The sequence below is a fragment of the Eleutherodactylus coqui genome, chromosome 1, assembly GCF_035609145.1.
Source record: "Eleutherodactylus coqui strain aEleCoq1 chromosome 1, aEleCoq1.hap1, whole genome shotgun sequence".
NCBI classification, from domain to species: domain Eukaryota; kingdom Metazoa; phylum Chordata; class Amphibia; order Anura; family Eleutherodactylidae; genus Eleutherodactylus; species Eleutherodactylus coqui.
In genome coordinates this window covers 286,345,862-286,368,348 of record NC_089837.1, presented here as the reverse complement: position 1 = coordinate 286,368,348, position 22,487 = coordinate 286,345,862, and the positions used below count along the sequence as shown (strand labels likewise).

Below are 22,487 nucleotides of genomic sequence, written 5' to 3'. Positions count from 1 at the left end.
TCCCTAATGAAATAAAGGTACACTCATGCAGTTTAAATGTGCCTGTTTATGGATGGGTCAGGAGCAATCTCACGAGTATGGTCAGCATCAGGCTCTCTTTAGAGGTGAACGAAGGAGATGACATTTGGCCTTCATCATAAAAAAATATAAAAATATACCCCCAACCCAGTAATACTTCGGTGTGCAATGAACAAGTAATCACAAGGTTTATGTCTCTTTTCTAAACAGTCAGCTAAAGCAATCACTATTTGCTGGCTTCTAACACTGTGGTTTTAACCTTTGTGGTTACTGCACTGGAAGTGTATCTACTGGACCTTATTATATTTATGGCCTTAATTTCATCTGAGGCAGAGTCTAGAACAAAGGACTTGACCAGTAATGCAGCAATAATAATGATACCTAATAAAGTCTGTGACCGTCTGTAAGCTTACAAGTCATCTGGGGAGAAGGAAGAAACCTATGTATATTGTAATTCAAACTGCGGACAGTAGAAGCCAGAGGAGGACCTTGTTAGAACTGGTATCTTCTCATGTGACATAGAGGCCTTCAGACTCCTTCAGGCACCAGGCCGACTGCTACTTCTGCATCCCCTATAGCTATCCCCTGGCAGAAGTAGAACACAGAGAAAACAAAGCTTGAACTAGTTAAGGATTACAAATTATTTAATGGCTGCCTGTCATGAAGAAATTAGTGTCTGATTTGCAGGCATCATGTTATAGAGCCGCAAGAGCTGAGCAGACTCAGTTTTTTGGAAAAATTCAATATGATTTATATTTTATTCATTTATATCCCTGCCTATTTTAAGTTTTAAAGTCATTGGGGCAGTCCTATCACTGATTGACAGCTCTCTGTATGCTTATAAAAACTGGAAAGGCTGTCATCACTAAATAAGCCCACCTACTGGACTCCTAACCTGAGATTGAGCAGAGATTTAAATGAAAAAAAATACAAGCTAGGCCTCCTGCACACTAGCGTGGCGTTTTCATGTGAAAACAGCCTCACATCCCTGCAGGGGTTCCCCTTATCTTATTACTTTCAATGGGCGGCATCACTGAACACTGTGACAGCATCCAGGGGTTTCACATCCAAGGAATCCCCTGCTTCAGCTGTGACAGCTGCAGCAGGGGATAGCGATCTTCTGCAATTGCTTTCAATGGGGCTGGCGCTGCTGCTGCTGGCCCCATTGAGTACAATGGGTGATATCGCAAAAAGAATGGGCATGCTGCATTTTTTTGTCATGCAGTATGGAGTGAAAACATTGCAAGTGAGAATGAAACAATTGAACTTCATTGGTTTCATATGCATGTGTTTTCACTCACTCTCGCATCTCACAAAAAACGCCTCACCATTGGAAAAGGGGCCCTTATACTGACTTTTTTCCCCATAAAACTATATATCAATCTGCTCAGCTCCTCCTGCTCTATAATATGATGCCCACGGATAGGAGTGTATGTGCAAAGTGATTATTCACTTTAAGTACCATATATCTGTATACATTTATTTCTAGAATTTTAACTGACATACTTTAATGCAAAATATGTATTATAATTGAGTTATTTTGCGAATTCTCATGCTATGTAATAATGACATCCACAGTTTGTCCCGACATTTAAACTTTGCACTCTCTTAAGTTCCTTTTGTGACCCAAGAAATAAACAGTAATGTTCAAACTATGTTAAATCTGCTTCCCCATGTTTGTGAAGTTTATGTGTAGATCCCTTTATAATTACCCATTATTACTATACAAACATTTATCTTCATGTAATATGGAGCCACATGTGTAATGAGGTCCTCATCAGAAAGCTTAGGCTTGGTAGGGAATTCCCAGTTCCTGCATGGAGGAGCAGCTGGCAGTTAACACATGGGTATATATTCTGCTAAAGCGCCACATATTAATTTACAGAAAGGTCTACCTAGGGGGATTTCATTACAGAGTGAATGTATTGCACTATTTACAAACAGTCTTTTTTGCACAGAAGATATACAAAGATTGTATTCTTCTTGATCTTATTTTAAGGCCACCTGCAAACGGCCGGGTCGGGACCCGACCCACACCCCTGTAGGGATCTGTGCGGGTTTCACCTTCTCCCACGGCTCCAGCTCTCTGATGTGCCGGCGCAGAGCGGAGCCAGCGGCCCAGGAGTGACATTTCTGTGCGGGCCTTTGCGAGACCCGCACAGAAATAGAACATGCCGCAATTTGTTTTCCGCGTGTGACAAAGCGGACGCGGACAAAGCGCGGCCGTCTGCCTAGGATTGCGTTTTTTAATTCAATCCTATGGCAGCTTTCACAGGCGGAAATTCTGCGGGAAATCCCGCAGCAGAATTTCCGCCCGTGTGCAGGGGGCCTAAATCAGTCATTTCAGGGTGCTTTCACATCTGCGATGTTTTCCTGCTACACCAGTGTGGAAGTTTTCACTCAGTGATATCAGCATTCTAACTGCTACTTGTCCTCTGCTGTGATGGGAGGTGCTAGCAGCTCTTTGTTAAGGGCCATTTACATGGGCCGATTATCGCGCAAAATTCAATCAAATCAACGAAAATTGCTGCTAATAATTATGTCTAAATGCAAATCATTGTTTACTATTTATTTACTTTTAACCACCATAAAAAAATTCATTGCAGGTTCGCTGATTTCTCACTGCTTGCAAACATAGAATGTAAAGTGCTGAATGAGTAGTCAGCGATAGTCAGTGGTGATCTGCCTATGTAAACAGTTAGCATGAGCGCTAACAACTAGTGCATTTAAGCCCCATTTACACTGATAGATAATCGCTTAAAAGCACCCCAAAAGATAGTTTGAGTGACAATTTTGAACCATAAACTTTGCATACTTTATAGTAGCTAATTAGCTACTTTCAAATATGCAAGCGGAGCAGGACACAGCTGCGGCCGCTAATAGAACACAACAGCTGCTTTGAATATGCAAAAAGCTGTAGTGTTCTCTGTGCTTACAGCCCGTGCTCCGCTGTGAATTCACAGCAGGACACAGGCACAGAGAATGTTAACAGTGCAGCATGCTGATAACAGGCTGTTCCACTGATAACAGCTGATCGCTGAATTCTAGCAAGCTAGAATTCAGTGATCAGTGACTCGTGCACGAAAACTGCACAATGTCCCTGCATTTAGACAGAACGAAAATTGCTCGAAAGACGGCTTTGAGCCACTTTTGAGCGATTCTCGTTGCGTCTAAAAGGGCCTTTACTTTCTCAATTAGCATTGAATAATCAAGTAGTGACCTCTTTACTTTTCCTACTTAGGAGCTAAAGAATGCTCGTGCCAAGTTTCACGCTGGTACGGCACTGGGAAGTTATATTACATAGGGGTGCACTTACTTTTGTAATTAGCATTAAATAATCGAGTTGGAACCCCTTTACTTTTCGTATTTAGGGCCTAAAGAATGCTTGTGCCAAATTTCATGCTTATCCGACACCGGGAAGTTACATTACACAGGGGTGCTAATACTTCTGCACTTAACAGTGAATAATCAAGTTGGGACCCCTTTACTTTTCCTATTTAGGACTTCAAGAGTGCTCCTGCCAAATTTCATGTTTCTACGACTCCAGGAAGTTAGAGAATTAGTGGCAAGTTAGTCAGTCAGTGAGTGAGGGCTTACACACACACACACACACACACACACACACACACACACGTATATATATATATATATGTTCTTTACCTCAGAACCTTCATTCCATAGTGGCTAATCATGCCTATAGAGTTCAAATACTTTTATTTCCATCACTGTTTTTAAAGCACCACCTTCTACTATGTACTTTTTATTTATATCTTTTCATGTAACATTATATTCATAATTGACTGCTCTCTGCTGTTTCACAGAATGACAGGAGTCTGTGAGAAATATACCTCCCATCCACAACTCCTGTCATCCTGTCACAAGTTAATTATGCATAGAAATTTCCAAATACAATGCAGGAACTGTGCAAAATTTCAAATTCCACATAGTTGAAAAAGAGACAACTCAAGTAAACATAAGTCCACTGACAAAATAACTTTGACAAAATAATGTCTGTTATGCATGGGTAAGCATGTAGAAAATGCAATGCTCCTTAAAGGGGTTGTCTCACGCCGAAACGGGTTTTGTTTTTTTTCAATAGGCCCCCCGGTCGGCGCGAGACAAACACAAGGGATGGGTTAAAAAAAAAAAAACGTTTAGTACTTACCCGAATCCCCGCTCTGCGGCGACTTCTTACTTACCTTACCAAGATGGCCATGGGCTCTGTGCGGTCCATTGCCGATTCCAGCCTCCTGATTGGCTGGAATCGGCACACGTGACGGGGCGGAGCTACGAGGACCAGATCTCCGGCACGAGCGGCCCCATTCACCACGGAGAAGACCGCACAGCGCAAGCGCGTCTAAAATCGCCAGAAGACAGCGAATTTAGACGGATCCATGGCGACGGGGACGCTAGCAACGGAGCAGGTAAGTGAATAACTTCTGTATGGCTCATAATTAATGCACGATGTACATTACAAAGTGCATTAATATGGCCATACAGAAGTATATAACCCCACTTGATTTCATGAGACAACCCCTTTAATGTCTTATCGCTACATCACTACAAATCACATGTATGTGAAGCCCATGGTTTCCAAAGGGTTCTTTCACATGAGCAATGTTTTGTAGCCTGAAAGAACCCATTGGAAACCATGGGCTTCACTTACATGCATTTTGTAGCGATCTCGCATTGCTTTCAAAATATGTTTATTAGTTTTCAGAAACAGAAACAACATTGCTTTGTTGAATATAACCAAAAAAGTGGAATAATTTGACAATTGTAGAACCAGCAGGAGGCGTGGGAGGCCACCGCAGGGAACCCAGCTGGAAGTGTAAATCGGGGATATGGACCACATACTCCATATGTGGTTGTCTGCAGGGTGTCTAAGTATGGAAACTACTAACCTTGGGATGAGGTCAACTCGGCCCCAGGTCCCCGCCTCCCAATATTCCGAGTTTGTCCCCTTTTCTGCCATCACGATTGGTTATTGCTAGGAGTTCTGGTGTCCCCCACGCCTCCACCATCTCCAGTGAAACTATTTAAACATTCCCAAATTATAAGAGAATAGCAATGCAGGTCTTACGTATGTACTATCAAACTCGATCTCGCATTGCTACAAAGTCTTGCGATTTTGTAGCCCGTGTGAAACAGGCCTAAATGTAGTAAATGTATGTGGAGCCCAATGCCTTGGGCCCATAGTCCACCAGGCCCATAGGTAAGCAGGATTATAAAAAGGAGGTTCAATTACTTCTTTCTGACTGCACAATAATGTAGGCATGTCATGCAGAGTCATTTCTCTAAGTCAGTGTTTCCCAACCTTTTTCAGCTCGCGGCACACCTCATCCAAAAGTTTTTATCTTGCAGCACCCCTATAAAAGAAAAAAAAAAACTGTCTTTTTCTGTTCTCTCTCTGCTTCCCGCAGATTCTCACAGCACACCAGGGTGCCATTGTGCCCTGGTTAGAAATCATTGCTCTATATAAATAAATATAATATATTATGTTACATAATATCTCTGCATATTGTATCAGTATTAGGCCTCCATTGTGCGATTTTCTTTTTTTTTTAATTCTTGATGTACCAGAACGTCCGACAAAATATAAAACAGAGATCATGGCATAATATTCTGTTAAAAAGAGGAAAATATTTCTATTTGGTAGTAAACAAATAAACAATAAACTAATATTCTAATTTGCTGAAAACCAATGCTCCCTTCAAAATATAAAACAGCGGTTGACCCCCATCCATTGAGCGTAAAAAAGAAAAGAGGGGTTCCACGCTGCGGGGGGAAAAGAACGGGGCAGGAAATGTTAGTGGTGGCAGGGAAACCAAACAGACAAGACCCCAGGGGGATGAGGAAAAGGAGGGAAAGAAAAGAAAAAAAAAATAATATATAAGGAAGGGTGAGGTGCAGGTGCCTGTCCCTACATATCATTTAAGCGGTAACCAAAGGTTGGGAAACCTACTTAGCGCTCTATCCAGCGAGATTCTTATATTCATCTGAACCTTGGAACTCCACCCAATGATGCCACGTTTTGGTAAACTTTTCCCGAGTGTCTTTGAGAGACGCCGTTAGGTCCTCCATTTCCTTGATTTCGAGAATAAGATGGAACCACAAAACAATGGAAGGCGGTAGTGTTTCTTTCCAGAGTTTGGGGATACATGCCCTTGCTGCGTTCACCAGATGTCTCACCACAGAGCGCCTGTAAGTATATTCTGGGATTTCACTGAGATGCAGGAGGAAGAATGCGGGAGATGTTGGCAAGGTAAAATCCGTGAATTTGGAGGTAATACACCACACCTCCGACCAGAAACCTGTCAACACTGGGCAATCCCAGAAAATGTGCAGTAGGGTCCCCTGGCTTGCACCGCACCTCCAACAAAGAGGAGAGACCACAGGATACATTTTATGTAACCTGGAGGGCACCCTGTACCACTGAGAAAGGACCTTGAATCCTTCTTCTTGAAGCTTACTTGAGATGGAGGACTTATGCGTGTACTTGAACATTGTTGTTAGCTGTTCAGGTGTAAACGATATCCCCAACTCCTTCTCCCAGGCCAGGACATAATATGGTGTAGTGTTCTCCATGTCAAACATTAGAATATTATACATGCCTGACAGGGTATGGTGAGAGGGGCCCGTCCCACTACATAATTACTCAAATGTCGGTCTTTGCTTGCAAGAATACCTGCGCCGGGGGTAGAGAAAGGAGGAAGTGCCTAATTTGATGGATCTGCCAGACGTTCAGTGGTACCAGGTCTGTGACATTGGCCAGCTCATCTACAGTCAGCCATTGCCTTTCCGAGATAAAGTGGAATGCTCTAGACATACCATTTCGGAACCAATATTGAACTCTACCCCCCTCTAGACTCAGAGGGAAGGCCAGGTTACCCAAAATGGGAAATAAGGGAGAGGGCCCAGGTGAGACCCCTGTTTTGTGAAAAACTCGGGAGATTACTCTAAGTGTGGGCCCTATTGTGGGATGCAGCCTTATCTCTGATGGGATGTATCCCTGTATCCAAGGGAGGACCGACAATGGTATTGAGAAAAATGTCTGTTCCATTGAGATCCATTGCTTACTATCTGCATGTCTAAGCCAGTCAACCACTCTCATTAGTTGGGAGGCCTGATTATAAGCCACAAAGTCCGGGAGGCCGAGGCCCCCCATCACCTTGGGCCTCGACAGGAGGCTCTGCACTCTCCGAGTTGGTTTATCCGCCCAGAGTAAGGAAGACAGGTGTCGGAAAAAGAGTCTTGGAATGTCAATAGGTAAAGCTTGGAGGGTGTACAATACTCTGGGCAAGATATTCATCTTAAATATTGAGCACCTGCCAAACCAAGAGAAAAAGCCCATCGTCCAGGAGGTTAGGTCTCTTTTAATATTGTTCAGAAGGCCTAGGAAATTGGCTGCAGAGAGGCTAGTAGTGTCCGCTGTAAGGTATTTGATATTGTCTCTGGCCCACCTAAAAGTGATGGAGTCTTGTATCTCATCCATCAGGGAGCGGGGGAGGGAAATATTGAGGGCCGCCAATTTTTAATAATTAATTTTGAAATTTAAGATCATTGCATAGAGACGGAGTTCGTTCAGGAGAACAGGAAGAGAGACCCTCGGGGAAGAGAGAAAGAACAGCAAGTCATCCACGTATGTGGCTACCTTATGCACAGCACCCCCCATCTGGACTCCGCCGATGCTGACGTTGGATCTAATGTAGCCGAGGAGGGATTCTAGGCACAGGATAAAAAGGAGAGGGGAAAGAGGGTAACCCTGTCGCGTGCCGTTTGGTATTTTAAAAGAGGAGGAGAACACGCCGTTTGCTTTAACCGAGGCAGTAGGGGAGGAGTAGAGACTAAAGATCCCATTTAACATGTTATGCCCCAATCCTAAATGGCAGAGTGTTTCTCTCAAGAAATTCCAGTAAATCCTGTCGAAGGCCTTATCAGTATCCGTAGAGAGGAAGCATATGGGCATGGAAACTATTTTGGCCTGATGGATGATGTTAATAGCCCTGACAGTATTGTCCCGTGCCTCCCGCAGTGGCACGAACCCCATTTGGTCTCTGTGAATTATATCACTGAGATAGGGTGATAAATGATTGGCGAGAATCTTCGAGAAAAGTTTTAAGTCTACATTTAGGAGGGAGATGGGACAGTAGCTCTGGCATTGCGAGGGATCTTTACCTTCTTTAGGAATTACTGTGATATATGCTTTCAAAGTATCTCTTGGTGGGATGGTACCCGAGGTAAGAGAATTGAAGGCTCGAAGGAAGTGAGGGGAAAGAGTTTCGGCAAATGTCTTATAGTAACAGAGGGTAAGACCATCTGGGCCTGGTGCTTTTCTTGTGTGGGACTCTTTTAGTATCTCAGCGAGTTCTTCTTGCAAAATGGGAGATTCTAATTTGAATTTGAATTATATCTTGTGGGAGCAAAGGCATGCCCGAATTTTGGAGATAATCTTGAATCAATAATCTACGTGAGGAACGCCTTCGTGCGATTTTCAATGCAACAAATCGCATGTATGTTAAGCCTCAAAAACCCTGTGGGTCTTGCGATATGCCCACGACTTGCAATGTTTTGTAGCCCATGTTTCCCTATGGAGCCTTCCTCTCTGTTGCACTACACAAAAACGCGATTTTCGTGCGGTGCGATGCAACTTTGACAGTAGGAAATCCTACTGTCAAAGCTCTAAACCAAGCCCTAACTGCAAAATAAATAAATAAATAATACATCACCTAAGAGGCACTGTCATCTCCGGAGCAGGTCTCCCCTGAAGCTTTTCGGCACTTGCTTGAAGTCTTCTGCCGACCCTTCCTGGATTGGAGGATCAAAATCCCTGCCTCCAGGAAGGGCTAGCTGTGATTAGTTGACGAGCTCCGTGGCTCAGCCAATCAAAGCCAGTGCGCGTTGAACCAATCACAGCCATTCAATGAATGGATGAATGTGCCGGGAATGATTGGCTGAGCCAGGGCGGTCGTAGGGTTTATATTTCAGCCCCTCTGCCCCCCGAAAATCCTTGCAGGTGGTGCTATAAAGTCGCGCAATATTGCTGCCATTTTCTCATGGTGATATTGTGTCTCCCGTGTGAAGTAGGCCTTAGATACAGAAGCCTGTGAACATTGGAGGTTTGGTACAGGGCATAAGTCCAAACAAGATTACCAGTGAGAAAAGTTATAACTGTTACACACTTACCGAGCCAAATGTGTTGTTATTGGGGAAGTCTTCTGTTTTAATTAATGTATTTATTTTTTGATATTCCCAGAGTACCATCTGTATTTCACTTTTATAAATATATAAATATATTCTTCCCAATTGAAATTCAGGAATTGTCTCTGCCAACACCTTGTCTGGTTTTCTCACAATTCTCTGCTACTTATTTCTCTCGTACAATTCTTAACTTCTTTTATTTTTCAGTCCAGTAACTTTGTTTATCTGCACTCTTTTCAATCTCTAACACTACTTGTCTCCAATTTACAGTGAGCGGAGGGGCAACGAGATTAGAGGGTGCACAAAGAGTTAGTAACAATTGAAAGAAAAAACCCAAAATATTCCAATGAAGCTGCTGCCTGTACAGAGAATAGGTAGCAGTTTCACAAGTTCCCTGGCCTATCTACTTCCCATAGAGAAGATAGTCCATTTCCCTATGGCCAGACTGCATCTTTTTTTTGCTGCTGCTCGCCTCTAATTCCAGACTGTCCTTTGGATTCCTGCCTTCGTGATCTCCACTTCCTATGATGGGGACAGTCCATGATATCAGTACTGGTTGTGCTACCTAGATAATAAGCGTCCCTACATCAGATTGAAACAGACTTGAATTGAGAAATGTAGATACGACCACCTCTTAGCCCTGTGGATGAGTTTTGTACAAACCTCTTCCACATGCCACATAGATTTTCCCCATGAAAAGTGACCTGCAGCGTCAGTTTTTAAATTTGCTGCTGTGGAATTTCACAGATTTTTGCTCCTTTTGAAGTGGATGGGTAGAATTCATCGTGAAATTCTCCAAGTATTTGTGGTAAAATTAGTGATAGTATGTTAGCCTGAAAAGAGTCAGAAACGCTATTTTTTCTCCTTGGTGAGTTAGGAGACTTAAAAGGCCATTTCGGCTCCTCTGGGTAATATGCAAATAAGGGAGATGAAACAATACCTCCACATATATCCATCCAGTTCAGCCTATTATCCTGCAATGTTGATCCAGAGGAAGGCAAAAAAAAACCAATGAGGTAGAAGACAATTGTTCTTATTTTAGGGAAAATATTCCTGTCTGACTCCAAATCTGTCAATCAAAATAATCCCTGGATCACCAACCCTTCTGAAGTAATCAGTGACTATAACATGTAACATTTTGCACAGACAGATTTGTATCAGGTTTTTTCACCACATGTATATCTACCCCTAGGGTATTAATACTTTTAAAATGTATATATATCTGTGTGCAAATGATATGTAAGTGCATTCTGGTGCTTTATTATTTTCTGTTCAATAATCAAATTAAAACTCTGAGCTTCTGAGGTTAAAAGCTTTTTAATTACCCTATGCTTCTTCAATATTATTGATAGTATTCTTTTAACCCTCTTGTTCCCCTAACCTTTGCAGCATAATCTATACACTCTTTAGAGTGTGCATCATTCAATACTATTTTTAAAGCCAATGAAAAGGCCCCATAAATATTGAATGGGGTGCTAAGTTATGAATCATCATTAGGTCACTTTGCTCCCTTCAGTCTATCCAATCATAATGTTTGGCCACTTTACTACCTACTGGACAGACTGACCATTTATCTCATTTTTGTATTAAATTTTGACAGGCAGCTGCTCTACAGAGGCAAATATTTGACTTCCTCGGCTACCAGTGGGCTCCAATATTAGCCAATTTCCTGCACATTATGGCTGTCATCCTGGGGATATTCGGCACTTTACATTACAGGTCTAGATACTTGATTTTGGTAAGTAATATATTTTATTATGAGAAGATTTTAGCTAAAGAACCAACAGAATTGTCGAGGATCCTGTAGATAAAACACACCTGGATGGAAGTGAGCATACACTTAGGCCTCATGTCCACGGGGAAAATCAGGCCCGCCGCGGATTCTCCATGCAGAATCCCGCAGCGGGTCCCTCCCTTCCCGCGGACATGAGGCTAAAAAAAGATTAAACTTACCTATCCGGACGCTGCGGATCTTCCCTCCGTCGCGGCCGGATCTTCATTTTTCGGCCTGGTGGATGTGTCCGGCACGACGGCGGCGTGCTGCGCGCATATGCCGGGCACTCCATTTTCTTTTCTAACTCCTGCGCTATCGCGCCAGAGAGCAGAAATTCAGGTACGGGTGTTCCGCGAATCCGGGTGGCTTCCATAGGCTTCAATAGAAGCCTGCGGGAGCCGTCCCCGTGGGAGACCCGCACTAAAAATGAAGCATGCCGCGGGTGTTTTCCCGCAGACGCAATCCGCGCCTGAGGGGAAAATGACATCCGCATGTATTTAACTACCTGCGGGTGTCCAATGCATCCCTATGGGGCGCGGATCACGCTGAGGGAAAAACGCTGCGGATTTTGAATCTTATTTTACCAGTGGGCATGAGGCCTTAGGCCCAATGTCCACTTGCATGCATGGATTCCACTGATGAATCGCGCAGCGGAATCCAGCCATGCCAGCAAACATTGAGAGAAAAAAATATTTTCTTACCTCTCCAGCTCCTCTGTGCCGTCCGGATCCTTTTTCTTCAGCACGGTGGATGCATCCAGACGCATGCGCAGTGCAAATTTACGTGGGATTTGCATACAAAATGGAGCATGCTGCAATTTCTTTCCATGCGTGCGATCCGCACACTGGGAAAAAAAAAAATCACATCTGCATGCTTTAAATTGCACTGTGGATGCTAATGCATCCCTATGGGTGGCTAGGGTTGCGTATCTTCGCACGGGACACGCACACGGATTTTATAATTAAAATCCAGTCGTGGACATTAGGTCATATACTGTCGCTCTAAACATCCTATAGAAGGGAATTATAGCACTCAGACATAGCAAAAATCTGTTTATTGGTATTTCAGCAAGAAGTTGCAGAACTGTACATAAAATAATTGTGTGAACATTTTTCAACACTGCGTTTACTGCAGATTCAGCCCGGTTTCATTAGCGCTGGCATTCTTTATGCCAGCGTTTTGGCTGCGTTTTCAGCACAGCTAAAAAAAAAATCAATACTCACCTAGCAGCTGCCGTCTGGGTCCCCGCCACTGATCTTTGGCGCTGCTCTGAGCTTCCCCTGCACTGACAGAGGATCTATTGCTGTAAGCTTGCCGGCTCTGATTGGCTAAGACAGTCAATGAATGGCTGTGATTGGGCATCGAGCCAGCGCCGAGAATCAATCACAGCAATCTATTGCTGGAGGCGGGGTTCTCAAACCTCGCATACAGCAATAGATCTGTCAGTGCAAGGGAAGCCCGGAGCAGCGTCAGAGACCTTCGGCCCGGACCCGGACAGCAGCTGCTAGGTGAGTATAGCTTTTTTTTTCTATCTAATTTAGCTAGGACTGATTTTCGAGGTAGGGCTTATATTGCAAGCACTCCCCCCGAAAAATCGATGTGCGGTTAACGCTGCCAAAAACGCAGCACCAAGTTTTACTGCGTTTTCAGCAGTGTTGAAATCACTGCCCATTCATTTCGCTGGGCGCGCAGGACTGAAAACGTCCAACTATAGAACATGCAATGCTGTCAAAGCGCAGCGTTGAAGATGCTGCATTTTTAGCCTTGAGTAGCCCCATTGAAATGAATGGGAGTGTTGTACAACGTTTAGCGCAGCGCTGAAAACCTAGTGCTAAACGCTGTACAAAAATGCCTGTGTGAGGGAGGCCTTATGTTTTTTGGCCCAGCTTATGTTTTTTGTAGTAACCAGCTATAGTTGTCTGTATTGTTTAAAGATTTTTCAGAATTACCTGTGTAGAACTGACTTAAACACTACAGGCTATTGGCACCTTTGGAGGACATTTTTTCACTTAAAAATTGAACATGTCACTAGTACTACCATTTCATCCGCAACGCTAACTTCATTGGAAACTTCAATCACCTCAAATACCCTGTCTTTTCCTAACGTGTCCATGTACCTGCATAATTAGGTTTCAAACTTATCCTATATCATATGCAAATGATCAGAAAAGAGTCATAGTACTTCATGAGCTACTGAGCTAACCACACTGCATTTCTGTCACATTTGTCCTGAATTGCTGACAAAACCATGGGTGATATGGTACCAGGGGCGTCAGGACTGGCGTGTATGCTTGCTACTAAGGTGGCTTAGATGCACGAGCAGACCGAACAAAGGGGTGCTGGTCAGAGCAGGGCACTCTGAACCTCTCCAAGAGAACCCGCCTCGAAGCGGAGCACCCATCCCGAAAGGGACGACCCCACTACTTGCGCAAAGCCAGATCCAGAGTCAGAGGGGAACTAAAGTATAGAAACCAGGGACAAACAAAGTAACTAATAACAAATAAAAGACAAAAATGCACAAAATACAAAACAAACAGGAACACAGGGAACTAACCCAACGACAGGAGCCAGACAACAGACAAGTAAACTGAGTGTGCTTCCTAGACCAGAGATACCGACATATAACAAGCAGAAGCTGATTGGCTGTTAGAGCTGTTAATCAACACAGACAGCACAGAGGCTGACATAATTAATGAACCAACTGGTTAGCTGACTGAGCTGTCAATCACCAACCACTACCTCAGCTGACAGCAGCAGGTAATATTAAACTAGTCAGGACAGGAGAAATTAATCCTAACTAGTCAGGATAGAGCCAACTGCAGTAAAGGTATGCTGGCAGTGACGGGACACTTTCTCTTGATAGGCAGCTTGACACATTCCCCATTACACAGGAAACCCTGTCTATCAAAAGAAATGGGGTCTGGTTTATTCAGCAGCTCACAAAGCAGAGTTATTCTTCTCATCCAGATGACTCTTCTCTGCTTATTTGTATACAGTTTGGGATAAATTTGAAACCTAATTGTGCAGGAATATGGGCCTATTACAAAGAGCGAGGACATTAAAAGTGATTGATGCTTCATCTATTCCTGGCCAGTGATATTAGTTTTGGGGGTGAGATTGTGGTGATAGGACCCCTTTAAATGAATGTACTTTGGACGGACAATCATTTTTGCAATACGATTTAATTTAAAAAAATGCAACATTTGTCTTCTGCAGCTTCTACTTATCACTTTATATAGGCACTGCAGTCTAAGGCTGGGTTCACATCTGCATCACAGGTTCCATTTGGAGCCTCTGGCACACATCCTGTATGAAACCAAAGACGAAATAGCGCAGCACTATTTCTTCCAGGAAAATGCCATTTGGAATGCCGGAAATGGATAGAGCCCATTATGTGCCAGGTCTGGTGGTTCTGGTATTTTCGTTGTGTGGCTCGAAGGACAGAGTAGAGCGGCGCAATAGACCACAAGCACAGGCGCAGGTGAAGGTGCCTTAAGGGTACTTTTACATGGGACTACTCTTGAGCACTTAAGCGCCCAACAGATGTCCCAAAGCTTATCACTCTTGTGCTTTTAAACAGGAACAAGAATCTCTGAATGAATGGAGGTGGAGCTCTTTTCCAGCCAACCGCTTCTAAACAGGCAGTTTTTCACAGATGAACTGAACAGAATTGACTGGGTGGGACTGTATTTCTTGGAGGTCTATACCAGTAAAAACTCTGCAGTGTATATATAGCAGATACTGCACAGTCTATCTGCTGAGATGTAAGTTACATATGTATTTAAAATACAGGGGGTCTATGTGCTAATATAGAATCAGATGACATGCCCGGAAGCACACCCTCTTTTGTTTTTAACATGACCAATATTTTTTTGTTACAAAAATGGCAACCCTATGTGGATGGCAAATGACAATAATTGTAGAGAGACCTTGAGTGGCCACATTAACAATGATTTTCTTTCAACTGCACAAAAGATCTGATTGGTTGACAAACAAGTGTTTGCTTGTTTGCTGGCTGATCACTATCCTTTGGTTGAATGATCTGGTGAATGAACATTCTAATGAACTTTCATTCACAGTCATTGGCACATATAAAAGTGACTCAAATTTTGTGGTGCAGTTATAATCCACATCACAACTGTGAGTAAAAACAGTGTCAAAATGTGCAATTTAGTGAGTTTTCTACCTGAAGTCGTGATGAGAAGCAGAGCAAATTCATGATGAAAAGGACATTCCACAGATTCAAATAAAAATTAAAACTGCCAATGAGATTTTTACTTATATGCATTGTGGCAAGTTGGGGTTACTTGCCCGAGATCTCCTGCTTATTTTCCCCTGCCATGGGGTGGCAGCACCACAATGATGTCCAGAAACAGGGTAAAGTCCAAATGCGGGTTCCTCAAGCGTTTATTTCAGCATAGGTATTCAGTTTAAAAACAGTCCAGCATATCATATGCAACAGGCAACTGCACACTGTTGTCCACCACAGTGCTCACAGCAATGCACACCGCTTCTTCCAGTGGATCTTCCAGGAAGGTGACTTGGCCCCGACAGGCAATGAGCGAGGGGCCGACTACCCCCTATTCGCTCCGTGTTTCCAGGTCCCTCACAGACCAGCAGCAGGTCTACAAAGACCTCAGGCCCCACAGGCCTCCATGGACCTTAGCTCCACAGCATCAAGGATCCTGAGTTTGTGAGGGAGGGGAAATTTAAACTGTGTAGCCGCACCCTTGCAGGTGCAGGTTAACTAAATCAAACACAGTAACTGTGCTCAGAGGCCCTCTACAGGCCACTCTTGCTACTGCACTGTCACAGCATTTATGTAACATCTGGACACTGAAAAAATATTTTAAAAAAAATATATGCAACAGAATGCAAGGTGTGAATTTAGCCTTAAAGACCATTTACATGCAATGATTATTGCTCAAAATTTGCTCAAAAGCCATAGTTTGAGCGATAATCGTTGTGTGTAAATTCTCCCATCTTTCACTCTTCGGCTGAACAATGATTTTTAGGTGAACACAAAATCCATTGTTCAGCTGGAGAGAAGATAACACAGACCGCATGCAGTGTTTGCTGTCCATGGTGCAGTATTTTCCACAGGAACTGCAGCTGGCAGAGCAAAAGACACCTGCCTGTGGCAGGTGGTTCTCTTGTTCTGGCAGCTGCAGGTGGTCTGTTCAACCTATCTTTTGAACGATTATTTTTGCATGTAAATGGGCCTTTATACACTCCAGCGAAGTTCCCAATTTTGGATGACTCAGGATATTAAAATATTCCCATGTGTTATTTACTCTCATCCAGGCCATAGACATGAAATATTTGTTGATGATTTCAATAATATTGGTGGTAGCAGCCAACACTGTAATATGAATGGGGCTACTAGCTTGTCTGATGTCAGGAGAAAATGTCCAAGCAGTGTCACACTTATCTAAGCTAAAGATGCATGATAATAGAGGACATGTTAACTGTTAGCCAGCTTTAAGCTGATTCTGATTACAACTTTTCCATTTATATTCTATCTATTCTATTTTTATCCAGTATTCTGTGTGGCTGGCATTATGGGTAGCATGGAATGCCTTTATAATCTGTTTCTACCTGGAAGTGGGGCATTTATCACAGGTAAGATACTGTCTACCATCTTCACAAAACTAAATTCTGTCATTGCTATAAAAATATTGTTATATTAGGTGTCATTAGGTTTAATACTAACGGATCCCATCTTCTGAGATCATTAAAAAGTTTTTGAACTTTTTCAAAAGTCTTCTTTGGTAAAATTCATCATGACCTCACAGGACGGTCTCTGGTTCCATCCGTGGCTCTAAATTTGCAACTGTTGCTCAGAATTATAATACTATGTGACTCTAGAGTAATTCTTGCTATTCATATGTTTCTAGCACAGGGACCTGATAATGAATTTTAACACGTCCTTGCATCGGTCATGGTGGATGGAGAATGGACCAGGTTGCCTTGTAACACCTGTTCGTACACCACCTCTGTCATTGGCTGATCATCACATGGTCACAGTGACCGGCTGTCTTCTTGACTATCCGTACATTGAAGCGCTGAGCAGTGCACTACAGATCTTTCTGGCGGTGAGCATGAATGAATACATGAGAGCTTTGAAGGCTGACTATATTAATTATGAATTTGACTATAATTATGGCTGATTTCCCAACCCCATAATTATATTTCTGTAGTTTCTGCAGTGTCCAAGAAGGATGTAAATGAGAGAAAATTGTTACTGCTGCCTCACTATTTTTCATTTCCCATACACCTTTTGAGCAACAGCGCCAAAGACAAACGCTGTCAGTGTGAACTTTCTTATTGCCATTGTATAAAAATCAGACTTTGAAGGCTCTGAGGGTCATAATTATGTATCTAACCAAAGACTTTAAAATAAAAAAAGAGTTCAATCCATTTGATTAAAAACATAAAATATCTATCTATAGAGAAGAGAACAACTGACTGTCTATGAGATCAATATATCAAAGGCAAACACCAAGCAAGGTTCTGAGCCACACTACGGAAATCTAGGTGCAATAAACTCAATTCTACCTCAGTTCTAATTGTGATCGCATCTAATGTAATCTATGTAATCTGAGCGGTAGCACACAGAAGATATGATTGTGAAGGGTTATTAATATTCATTAAATTACCTGTGCCTGCATATCTTAATATTCACCATTTAGAAGATCTAATAAAGTCATAAATTGCTTATTGTTTCCTGCTAGGGCTTATTCAAGCAAGCAATGCGCACATATGAAATCCATTCTTTTGAATGGATTTCTGCATACCAGCGATTTTTTTCCTCACAGCATCGCTGCGAGAAAAAAAAACACAGCATGTTCTACCTCTGGCCGTTCCCGTGGAATGTTTTCAATTGTTCTTTTAACCCCTTCATGACATGGCCTATTTTGGGCTTAAGGACGCAACAATTTTTGGCGGATTTTCTTCTCCGTTTATCAAAAGTCATAACTTTTTTATTTTTCCGTCGACGCGGCTGTATGAGGGCTTGTTTTTTGCGTGGCGAACTGTAGTTTTTATCGGTGCCACTTTTGGGTACATAGACTATATTGTAAAACTTTTTTTTTTTTTAATGGTAGCAGGGAGAGAAAACGCATCAATTCTGCCATAGATTTTTTAATTTTTTTTTTACAGCGGTACTCATGCAGCATAAATGAGACATTCCATTTTTTCTGCGGACCGGTACAGTTACAACGATACCAAAATTCTTACATTTTTTTTAGGTTTTCCCACTTTTCTGCAATAAAAACCCTTTTTCTGGGTAATCTTTTTTTTTTCTAAATTGCTGCATTTAAAGTCCTGTAACTTTTTTATTTTTTGATGTACGGCACTCTATGAGGGCTTATTTTTTGTGAGACGAGCTGTAGGTTTTTTTGGTACCATTTTGGGGTATATATGGCTTTTTTGATCACTTTTATTGCGTTTTTAGTGAGGCAAAATGCTAAAAATTAGCATTTTGCCTCAGTTTTTTAGCGTTTTTTTTAGCGTTTTTTCCGTGCACAGTCAAAAGCATGTGCAACTTATTGTACGCATCGTTACGGACGCGACAATACCAAATATGTGGGATTTTATTTTTTTTTTACCTTTTTTTATACTAATCTGAGAAAAAGCATTAAAAAATGTTTTTTTTACTCTTTTTTTTACATTTTTTTAAATTCTTTTTTTAATCTTTGTTTTTCTTACACTGTTTGAGTCCCTCTGAGGGACTTTAACCACTGCCCTGATGGTCGCTGGTATAAGGCATGGCAGAGCTACTGCTCTGCCATGCCTTATCGCTTGTACAGCGATTATAGGCATAGGCAATACAGGACGCCAGTGTGCCATGGTGACAGGCCGGGCTCTCGCGATGACATCGCGAGTTCCGGCCGGAGACACAGAGGGAGCCGCGCTCCCTCTGTGAACTCTTTCCCTGCCGCGATCTACTTAGATCTCCGATGCCCCCCCGCTGTTGCAGCGGGACGCCGGCTGTGACTGACAGCCGGCTCCCGCTGCGGGATAGCACGGGATCATATGTGATCCCGCGCTATCTCCAGGACGTAAGTTTACGCCCTGTTGCGGGAAGTACCAGGCTGCCAGGACGTAAACTTACGCCCTGCAGCGGGAACGGGTTAAAGACATCACATGGGACGGTAAAGACCATGCTCTTCACAGATGATATAATTCTGGCACTTGCACTTCCGCACACGGATCTGCTGAAAGTCTTCACCCACCTTGAGTCTTTTGGAAAGCACTCCGGCTTTAAAGTGAATACCCCAAAATGCGAATTGTTAGATATTACATTAGATATAGACATTTAAAGAATATACACAATAAACAAGTCCCTGCCACCTTAGTAAAATGATCTATTAAATACCTGGGAATAAATATAGGCAAGGTCCCCGAGAGTTTATATAAACTGAATTATCCTCAAGTAATACATAAAATTATAAATGAACTTCATAGATGGAATAATCTTCCACTGTCCCTTATTGGAGGATGTCATTTCATCACAATGATAAGCTTCCCAAAACTCCTATACTCCTCACAAACTATCCCACTACTGCTAAAGCGTTAAGACTTGGGAAAACTGAACACCGCGTTCACCGCCTTTATTTGGTTCAATAAACGCCCACGCAGTGCTTCGAAAAGGCTTATACTTCAAAAAAGTAAGGGTGGGCTAAATTTCCCAGACGTATGCTCTTACAATGTGGCTAGTGTTATGCGAGATTCATTGGACTGGCTACAGAAGTCTAGTCATTATTCAAACTATGACCTAGAATCGAGCTTGCTTTACCCCTGGAATCTTAACACCCTCCTGCACACAGGATTCGCTAACCTCCCATCAGGGGCTAAATACTCCATTATGGCAAGGGATACTATTGCAGCTTGGAAAATTACCCGCAAAGCTTACAGATTACCATTAAAAGTATCAAAACATATGGATTTATGGGGGCATCCGGAGTTTAAGGAGGGGCGAGAAAATAAATTGTTTGAGTTATGGCGTAAAAAGGGTATTGAGAAGGTCCAACATCTCCTTCATGAGGAGGAACCCAGATATAGAACTTTTGAGGAAATGCGTGAGATATATAACTTACCTGCATCACAATTTTTGTCATACACACAAATACGGAGCTTTTTAAGCACTAGACTAGTTGATGTCTCTAAAGAGGCAATATTTAAAACAATTGACTTATTCATAGGTGTGCATACGCAGAGGCTCTCTATATCTGATTTGTATTATCTATTTAGAGACGGATGGATCTTACAGGATGATACTTCCTTGTTCAGAAAATGGGCACGAGAACTTCACGACCCAGAGATACCCCAAAAACTGATAGAGGGCTCGACCTCTGTAAGAAAGGCTATAACCAATAAAAGATGGCGCGAAACATATTTCAAAATTATACACGGGGCAATATACGGTTTTGATATTCCCCCACACCCTGGTAATCCAGATAGACTGCTGGCATGCCCTAGATGCTCTCTCAAAATCAGATTTCTTACATGGCATTTGGCGTTGTCCCAAAATCAAATCATTCTGGGCAGAGGTCCAGTCCTTGATTCATGTGATTGGAGAATCGCTTGTACCTTTAACTCCACAAACCTATGTATTTCATGCTATTCCTAGCCAAACGATAAACACTAATATTATACATACTATTCTTATAATAAACAAGAGATGTCTGCTGTCGAAATGGCTACAAGCCAAACCCCTGGGATTATCTGAAATACTGCAACAGCTAAAATACAATCTAAAAATGGAGCGACTGGAGATGGAAAAATGCGCGGAATCCCAAGCATCGACATTTGTTTTAAAATGAAAGGTTTTCATGGAAAATTTTTTAGATCCAAACGAGATTACCGAATGTATCCGTCTATTTAGCCATACAACGGGGTGTTATACCCAATTGGATGCAAATCGCTTGGGGAAACTAACGATTACGGTTTAAAATTAAAGATAATGTAAAGCAACACTTGTTGGCCACATAGAAGAAATGATACTCAAGCGAGAATTATAACTAATCATATTACAGATTCTAAATAGGGATAGTACTACACTAATACGAAACTAAAAAAAAAAGGAGAGAGGAAGGAAAAGAAAGAAAAGCAAGGAAAAATTTAGGAGGATACATTTTTTGCGTTCCAGCTTTATACATATATATTCGCTAATTTAGTGATAAGAATATCTCTTTTTTTTCAGCTCTGTTTTTCTTACCTCTCATCTTTTTCCTGCTCTGTTTTTTCTTTCGCTGTCTTTCCACTGCTTTTTCAGCTCTCTCCATCACTTTTTCCCATTCTGTATCCATCTTTTCCTGCTTTCTCTATCTCTTTTACCTTCTCTCTCTGTTTTTTGTCTCTTTTTTTCTCGTCCTTTCTCTCCGACTCTTTTTTCCTGCGCTCTTTTTCCATTTCTTTTATCCTATTCTTTCTCCATCTTTTTCCCTTTTTTTCATGCATTTCTCTCTTTCTGCTCTCTTTTCAGCAATTTTTCCCTCTCTCTGTTTCTTTTTTTCCCATTGTCTTTACTTTTTTCCACTCTGTTTCTGTCTTTACCATTCTGTCTGTCCGTCTTTTTTATCCTACTCTATTCATAACTTTTATCCCATTCTCCCTGTCTTTTTTATGCTCTCCCTCCCCCTCTGTTCTTTCCTGATCTCTTTATGCCTCTGCTTTCCCATTCTTTCTGTTTTCTTTTTCATCTCTGTCTTTGCATTATTCTAGTGTGTGTGTGTGGGGGGGGGGGGGGGGGGGGGACATGGGTGGTGTGTTATGATTCCTGCTATGGGGCCCATGATCTCTATGCCTTTGCTTAGGATGTATTGTACTTTTAGGTCACTATGACATTTGGTTTAACACAGCAGATACTTAGCCTCTAAGCAGAACCCTGAGCACTTAATAGGGTTCCCAAACTTCACACACACAGCTATTAATTTTACCAATAGTATGTTTAATAGACAATTCTGCATTTCAAAATATGTGTGCTCTTCATTTATATCTCATTATTTTTCTTATCCTTTTCTGCCTACTCACAGCTCTTTGGCTTTGTGTATGCCTGTTATGTCAGCAAAGTTTTCATGGATGAAGAAGATAGCTGTGAGTATGATTTCTAGAAAAAAGGAAGGTAGTATAATGTGTTTTAGTCTATGTAAAGAAGTCTATGTAACGTGCAATCTTATACACAGTCAAGCTAAGCAGTATCTGTAGAGAGAGGTGGTTCCTCTGGAATGTTGGCACAGACTAGGAGCATTAGGGGCATTGCAAGGGTCTTAAACGATCAGGGACACAAGCCCCAAGGTATGTCACCCATCCCCACCCCCCAAAAAAATATTTGAACTATATACATATATATTTATCAAATACTATTGTTGTCATTATATCTAAACCGCATATTACTTTCATAGAGTAATTGAATATCACCTTCATGTTGTTACTGAACAAGGGTCAGAAACGCTCTTTTCTCCTTAGGGAGAGCAACTATATACTATAA

At 42.1% G+C, this 22,487-nt stretch overlaps 1 protein-coding gene across 2 annotated transcripts in view; it reads left to right on the top strand.

The window, feature by feature from the left end:
* Positions 1 to 22,487, top strand: part of NKAIN1 (sodium/potassium transporting ATPase interacting 1) — a 45,172-nt gene that overhangs the window by 14,575 nt on the left and 8,110 nt on the right. For both annotated transcript variants that reach the window (XM_066572519.1, XM_066572526.1), the window contains exons 2-5: positions 10,820 to 10,957; positions 16,535 to 16,615; positions 16,891 to 17,088; positions 22,033 to 22,093. In XM_066572519.1, coding sequence (XP_066428616.1) covers positions 10,820 to 10,957; positions 16,535 to 16,615; positions 16,891 to 17,088; positions 22,033 to 22,093 — 478 coding nt within the window. The remainder of the gene's footprint in view (positions 1 to 10,819; positions 10,958 to 16,534; positions 16,616 to 16,890; positions 17,089 to 22,032; positions 22,094 to 22,487) is intronic.